Source organism: Carassius auratus, unplaced genomic scaffold (assembly GCF_003368295.1).
Source record: "Carassius auratus strain Wakin unplaced genomic scaffold, ASM336829v1 scaf_tig00216846, whole genome shotgun sequence".
In the NCBI taxonomy this organism is placed as follows: Eukaryota; Metazoa; Chordata; class Actinopteri; order Cypriniformes; family Cyprinidae; genus Carassius; species Carassius auratus.
Window position 1 is genome coordinate 126,455 of NW_020528764.1, and position 8,236 is coordinate 134,690.

At 35.7% G+C, this 8,236-nt stretch overlaps 1 protein-coding gene across 1 annotated transcript in view; it reads left to right on the forward strand.

The window, feature by feature from the left end:
• LOC113099043 (cadherin-18-like) overlaps positions 1 to 7,364 on the forward strand; it is a gene marked incomplete at its 3' end in the record, with an annotated part of 82,473 nt that extends 75,109 nt beyond the window's left edge. Inside the window, exons 9-11 of the mRNA XM_026264093.1 lie at positions 1,040 to 1,176; positions 4,978 to 5,099; positions 7,247 to 7,364. Coding sequence (XP_026119878.1) covers positions 1,040 to 1,176; positions 4,978 to 5,099; positions 7,247 to 7,364 — 377 coding nt within the window. The remainder of the gene's footprint in view (positions 1 to 1,039; positions 1,177 to 4,977; positions 5,100 to 7,246) is intronic.
• Between the last annotated feature and the right edge of the window lie 872 nt (positions 7,365 to 8,236).

Below are 8,236 nucleotides of genomic sequence, written 5' to 3' on the forward strand. Positions count from 1 at the left end.
AAATTATACTGCAGCATTAGCATAAAAATAAAATGGCATAGAAGTTTGAGAATCAGCATTAGCGTTATGGAAAAATAAACAAGGTCACTGTTATCTCCTTAGTTTCGTTCCTAACTGTTATAATGATGCATCTGATCATTATCATATTTCATGTAAAGCATTTGTCTCATGAGACTTTGCAGGGAAAATGGTTTTTAAAGGCATATTCTTCACAGTAGACATCCTGGTGGTGCATTAACAGGATTTCGGGATGAGTTTTTTGTTTTCTTGAGAATATTTTTGTGTTTCCTGTATTTCTCCCTAGTTAACATGATGAAAGCAACTAAAAACAGAAACAAATTTTAGACACTTATGCCTTTTTTTCAGCAAGTATATATAATTTGAATGGCATATTGAGATATATAAAATTTCTCCAAATGTATATATATACATAAAATATTTTTTATTTTATGTTTTTTTTTTCTTTCTGTTATTATTGATTTTTTAACTGCTGTTAACCAGAAACAATCTTTTGGTATCTACTAGCTAACCCAACCCTGCTAACCAGTAAACCTTGATTAACTCCTTTGCCACAAAACCAAAATAGCAGAACCACTATCCAGAACTACAACTCAAATCTTATGGTTACATTAAATGTTAACGTTAATTTTGGCTGCCTTGCACTCTCTAGTATTTCTTTTAGGAAATGCAAATGTGTTTTAATTTCACATTCATGCTTGGAAAGAGAATCTGACAGTCCTTTGAGCATCTCTACCAAGCATGTCACTTTGGATTTGTTAATTATGTCCAACTAATGCTTCTCTGCTGCAGTTTTTCTCCTTGCTCTTTCTCCTTGCTCTTTCTTTCTTTCTTTCTTTCTTTCTTTCTTTCTTTCTTTCTTTCTTTCTTTCTTTCTGGGTTTCACATCCCAATCATGTTTAGCAATAGAAGCTATAGGACAATTATGGACTGTCTTTGCTCTTAATGCCACTGCCATGATATAGAGGGGTGAAAGATGGAAAAGTTCATGCAGTATTCATGCTCTCTCTTCTATATTTAGGTATTTCATCGAGCGGAGAGAAGACAAAGAGGTGTATTTCGATATCGAATCCATCAGCGGAGTCATTAGAACCACTCAGCTCCTGGACCGCGAGGATACGCCCTGGCACAACATCACTGTCATGGCAACAGAGGAAGGTGGGTACCAGAAACCCTGCTGGTTGAGCTTTAATAACTCGCAAATTGGTTTGCCAAGAAAGTCTCGGCAATAAACGGCTCGTGCACTCATGAGAAACAGTCTGCCATTCGCTTTCTATCTTTGAAAATCGCTCGCCCTCCCGCTGCTGTGAAAGCAACTCTTCTGGCCTGTTAATAGTCAAAGATTGCACCTCTTAGCACACAAGGAAAAGTTAGCTCAAAAATGAAAATTGTGGTTATTTACTCACTCCTAGTGTTGTTCCAAACGTATTGTGACTTACTTTCTTCTGTGGGAAGAGAAAAAAAAAAGATGAGTTGTTGTTGTTGTTGTTGTTGTTTTCCCAAGCAATTAAAATGAATGGGGTCAATCGCTTTCAAACTTCAAAATGGATCCAGAAGCACTGTAAAATATCATTAAAATCATCTGTATCCAGATCTTTGATTGTTAAATTTGAGAACCAGTTCAGTCTGTTTTATTACTGGATCTTTCATATTATGGCGCTTTTATGGAAAATAGCGATCAGCACAGTCTTCAAAGTCTCCTTTTGTGTTGGGCGGAGAAGCTACAAAATGAGGGTGAGGAAATGACAACAGACTTGAAATTTTTGAGTGAAATAGCCCTTTAACGCAGCCACTCATGCTAGAGAACTAAAACAGTGAAAGATTGGTTGTATATAATCTCTCAGATGATAAAATCACAGGCAGTAATGTAAATGGAGTCATGTGACTCTCCTGCTGCAAATTTTATCAGAGTAATTACCCTTACTCCCAGCACCAATGAAACAGATCCAGTCTTCTATATGATAATCATATTCTACCATGTTCAGATATCCAGCATGGTAATGAAAATTCAAACATCGCTTTAATATCTGACTTATTTTCCCTAGACAACAATGAGATCAAATGGAGACTTTGTATAAGTCTGCTGCTCAGAGATATGCATTAATCTCCTGGAGAGGCTCAGAAGACATCTTAACTCTCTCAGACTGTGCTCAGATCTGTGTTCATCAACATTTTAGATCCAATTCATCTATGCATTCAGCAGATGCTTTAGTTTTTGCTGTGTTCAAGGTATATTTCATAACCACATTATCTGAGATATGTATCACTATACTACAAACTGTAGTTTTTGTAAACAGTTGTCTCATTTGAATTTGATATTGAACATTTCTGAAAATCACAATCAAATCTGAGCTATGAAAGTGCAATAAAATGTGTAAACACAAAACAAATATCCCTGAAGGTAAATACGGAAAATGACAGAACACTAAATCACATTTCTGATGTTGTTTTGATGCGTTTGTGTTTAACATTGTTGTATGCAATCACAGATACATTGAAGGAAGGAAGTCAATTGTATTTATTTTTTTACTAATGGTGAGTTTGTTGCCATGGCGATGGCTTTGCCGTTAAAGGCTTCCGTCTGAGAAATATTCGTTTGTGGTCCCGCTGTGGGTGTGAATTCATGTTAGAGTGCTCGTTAGTGAGGATGACGAGGGAGAGGAACTCACTTGGCCTGGATGCTTATAAGACGTCTCAGCAATTATATTGCATTTAACAGTAGTTGTGCTATTGACAAGATAGCATGTTATTTTATTAGCCAGTTGTGGTGCATAAGTGTTCGCATTATAAAACTGATAGATGTGGCATTTTTTGCCAGATCTTAGACAACCTATGGTCTGATAACAACACAATAAAGCACAACAGTGAGAGACAAAATGTTCAAAATGTCTTAAAGACACTACCAAACCAGCTTTAAGATGAATCAGATATGGCCTTATACACGCTGTAAAATTCTGGGAGTGACAACTGCATTTAAATACTGCTGAAAATGTTTAACTAAACCACTGTCAACAGAACCATCGTGTTTTGTTTATGTTTTGAAGGCAGCTTCATTAATCATTAAGTTATGGAATAAACATAAAGCTAGTTAAGTTAATAAAGTAGGCGGGGGATGGTTGTTTTCATGGTTATATTGCGTACTATATTTTTCGGACTATAAGTCGCACTGGACTATAAGTCGCATTTATTTAGAATCAAGAACCAAGAGAAAACATTACCGTCTACAGCCGCGAGAGGGCGCTCTATGTGTTCAGTGTAGACTACAGGAGCACTGAGCAGCATCTCTGGAAGCATAGAGCGCCCTCTGGCGGCTGTAGACGGTAATGTTTTCCCTTGGTTCATTTCTCTTAGTTCATTTCTCTTGGTTCATGTCAAATTAATTTTGATAAATAAGTCGCACCTGACTATAAGTCGCAGGACCAGCCAAACTATGAAAAAAAAAAAGTGTGACTTATAGTCCGTAAAATACGGTAAATAATAGAAGTAACTATTACATTACACCTGTAGTTGTCCATGCGATGTGTGTCACGCTGTCGGAATGCAAAACAATGCAGGGGTAACAAAAAGCATTAGCTAGCTCGCAGCACACTAGAGATCTTTTTTTTTTTTTTGCTCATACTATACTGTCCTCGAAAATCCCCATTTATTTGACTTCCTGCCATTTTTAGATGCTTGTTTGTTGTTTAAATTAGGTCTTGGTGGTTCTACTGTAATTCTTTAATTGCCAATTTATCCCTATTGCTTTGATGGCTGAATTATATTTATTTCAGTGACACAATAGAATTCATCTGCGCTGAGGTAACGTTCTCATGATGTCGATCAAGTTCAACTGACAACTGAATTTGAGTTGGCATAGCTGTTTATTTTTTTTCACATTTGATAAAGATATTAAAGTAGTTTTTCTTTTTTTCTTCTTTTTTTTTTTGGTGAAAATTCAAAATATTTTTAGAATGTTATTGGATGTCACTGTTCCTGCCAATCCTTGCACAAGTTAAGGTTAAGCATGATGACGAAAGCCCTCCCACAACTCATAGAGATTGCATTGCAGTGCCTGCAGTTTGAAAAAAAAAAAAAAAGATCTTTGTGTGAAAGTCTATGAGAGCACTCGGGGCTATTCTCAGTCTGACAGAAATCTCCAAGTAATTTGGAAAGACCCTAACAGAATGTAATGTGTCTTGATAATTACTCAATGTGTAACTGCACAGAATATTTTTATGTCCTTCTTGTGGACCTGCTTTTAATTTATGAGCATTATAATGTCTTGTTAATTCCTGCGTTTTTGCATTTATAGTGTTTTGATTCAAATTAATGTAATCGGTATGAGTCCGACTCACTGAGAATTGCTATTAGATGATTTAGCCAATTTGTAAGCAAAATTATCCGGATCCCACCCAGGGATCGAGGAGTGCATGCAAATGTACTTTTCTCTAAGAAGTTACAGTTCAGATGTGTGTTCTTTTGAGACAGACTTGATAGAAATTTGCATGACCTGTGTTTGCTAATCAGGAATTAATTGGATATTGCCATGTTATTTTTAATGTCACTTGATATTCAGCAAAACTATGTTCCAGTTTACTAATGTCCCAGTCCACACAGAACCTGTGGTTAACTCAAATTATCTTGATTTAATTTTCTTCTGATTTTTTTTTTTTTTAAATCAATGAAAACAATGTGGAAAAACCTTCTAAGAACTTTGAGAAGTCATGCTTCTCGTGTGATTTTCCAAGTGATTTTTTTTTGCTCAAGCACTTTAAAGTCACCATAGATGGGTTTAATGTATAAATAAAAGGATGGATCAATGAGACGGTGGGCTAATTCATGTTTTAATGGATAGTCAAATCTCCATTACCATTATCTTCACTGCAAAAATGCTGATTGATGTTCCTGAAGAACTTTTCTTGTTGTTTACATATTTTTCTGATGATTTCCACATACTGCAATGCTTTCTTTTGTTATCAGACAATCCCAGTCTTCAGAGCCATGTGCCCGTTACAGTGCAGGTCCTGGATGTGAACGACAATCCTCCAATGATCAACACAGAAGACGATATCATCATCTGTGAAAGCACCAGGGCAGGACAGGCAAGTCCCACAACGGTCAAACTGTTTCTCTGTCTCACATTCTCCATGACTCCTTCATTCCCTGGCAGAGAAACAAGGAATGCCGTACAGAACATAACAGCTAAAGTACAGAAACTAACTGCTGTTTTAATCATTTTACTTATTAAAGAGCTTATTAATATGAAAGTGATGCATAAATATGTATTTATGTGGTTAAAATACAAGCAGTTACTGTTACTGTTACTGTTAAATTGGTAATCTGAAAGATTATAATATGGTTTTGATCAATACATATCAGTCTGCACGAAAAAGAAAACAAAAAGTCCCTTACAAACAGGAACAGTTTCCTGCCATGAATGGTGTAGAGAAGAAAGTGTGAATATTTAGAGGGGCTGAAATAGAAAAATGGAAGGGGGTTATAGGAATGCTAATCATCTCTCAATGAGAATAAAAATCTGATCAACAAAGCGTGACAGCTCTGACTCACTAAAGCATACTCCTATTTTCCTACCCACACTTTTCCATTTAATTTTGAAATGCTGTTTTTCACCAGCAGCCCAAAGAAAGAGAGGGATGAGAGCGAGAGAAAATGAAGGACAGATGAGGTCGAGCCTATTTTAATATCCCCTGTGTTCCCAACATAAAACAGTACATCCAATTCCAGAAATTATCCACACTACATTACGGGAGTAGCCAATTAAAGTGCTTCTGTGCACTTTGCATGTGATTTAAGTGGAATGTGTACTTTGTGCACCACTAGAATCATCAAACTGACTTCAGAAATAAAGACCATTTTCAAACAGGTGATGCAAACTCCCCTGCCCACCATTAGTTGAAAAAACAGATGGTCCCGTCCCAAGAGTCACATAATTTGTTGATCTGGTGATGCTGAGCCTGAGTCTAGGTTCAAAGAAACAGGTAAATGTTTTGACTGCGCCAGTTTAAACACTGTTTAGACATTATGCCAAAATCAGCCTAAAGTCCAAAAAAATATTAAAGAAGACAAACAAAGCTTTTACGGGTTAGGAACAACATGGGATAAGTGATTAATGAAAAAAATGTTCATTTGTGGGGTGGAGTATCCCTTTAAGATGTAATAAATAAATATAACTGTTTTAACTGTTCTTGTAAGTTTGATGTTAATAAGAAGGGCAAATTTACGGCTTATACGACTATACGTTTACTCAGTGTTAAAGGTGAAGCGTGTGCAAGTATATGTTCACACGTTCCTTCAGAAATCATTCTAATATGCTGATTTGCTGCATGCTTATTATTAGTTATCATCAGTGCTCAGTTGTTTGGTACTTAACAGTTTTGTGAAAACCGACATATAATTTTATTTTGTTATCTATTGTAACATTTTACATGTCAGTGTACAGTTTTTTTAATCCTACTATAATAAATAAAATAAAAATAAAGGGGAAAAAATAAATAAATGCATTTATCAAAAGCAATATTATAATAATTTATAATGTTTTTAAGTATTTTATAAAATCGAATTATAAAATAATTTATAATTTTATAAAATATAACAAATTTAACACAATAAACACACACACACAAAAGGATTTAAAGACAGAGTAATGTGCATGCATTAACTTTAACAAATAGCATTGGGAATTTGTCAGACTTTTATCATTACTGGTTTCAAACACATGAAAGGCAATCCAGTTAAAGTTTCCTTCAGTCTGAACCTGTTCAGTTGGAAGCTATCGCTCTTTGCAGGGAGTAGAGCACAGGGATGTGCCACTCATAATGGACCACACTCAAGGAATCAAATGCCTGTTGGGTTTCCAAGACAACTCAGACCAACAAACCAGCTGGTTTTAATGCACAAAGCACTCAGAATCCCACAGATGCTGAGATACCAGCAGAGATTTCAGAAGAGAACGAGAGGGGGTGGGTGAGGGAACAGAAGGAATCAAGCAAAACTATGTTCTGAGCTTTTGAACCCAGCTAATTAAACTTTTATTTAGGATGGTGGGTTTTCCGCATGGGAAACTGGTGAATCCATATATACTCTACAATCCAGGCATCTTAATAAAAACTTTATCAGTCAAGCATCACCATAGACACCCAAAAGCTAAACCAAAGCTAACAAACGTCACTATAAAAGGAAAGTGTTTCTCATGTCTTTTTTCTTCTTCTCTCGTTTCTGTTGATGGCAGGTCATTCAGACAATCACGGCTGTGGATAAAGATGATTTTGCCAATGGAAAGGGATTTTCCTTCTCTTTTCCTGGAGGAGTTCCTGCCAACCCTAACTTTACAATAAAAGACAATGAAGGTATGGATATAGGGTGCAAAAAAACACATTTATTTATTTATTATGAATTTGCATGTCTTGCAGTCATATATATATTTGAAGGGAACATGCATTTCTCTAGTTATTTTAACCGGTCTAAAATATTTAATCAGCTAGTTGTTCTTTGTGAGTGTAGTCTCTTTAAAATGATATTTGAATATCCTTGTCTGGTAATCACAAACAACTGGAAATGTCATTAGTAAAATGTGTGGGAATCCTAATGGGCTTGTGTTAATGTCTGCAGTTTAATATTCTCTTCCATTAGAACAAAAGGCACAAAGAAGCGTTCAGAAAATGTTCTCTGTGCATGCAATTTTCATGCAAGCTTTAATAATGAATTCACATATCCATGCTATTTAGGAAATGAAATATGTATTTATTTTCATTGGAAGAAAATGGCTGCAGAAGGCTTCTTATAGGATCAATAAACTTCACTGCTGATGTTGACCAATATTTAGGTTATAATTAAATGTTGACTGCAAGCTTAAGAGAGATGATTGATGAGAGTTTAGATGCAGACGGAAGTAAAAACCCTTATGCGTGATTAATAGGTGCTGAGAAGTTAAATCAATGAGCTGTAATGGCATTTCTTTCAATGATCAATATCACCAAAACATTGGAGTTGTTTATTGCTCTTGCTCTATTTCTTCTTGTTCAGTGTTTGTTTTGGGCATCTGTGTGATATGAAGAATATGGGTTTGTTTTCATTGATTTTCTTTGATTTAAGTCAACATGCAATCAACCTTTTCACTTCCCAGCTGTGTTTGGGTGAATTATTCACCCTTTTTAAACCCTGCATTAACAAACCAACCTGCCAGTTTTAGCTGGTCTTCTAGTCTGGTCAAGCTTAAAAA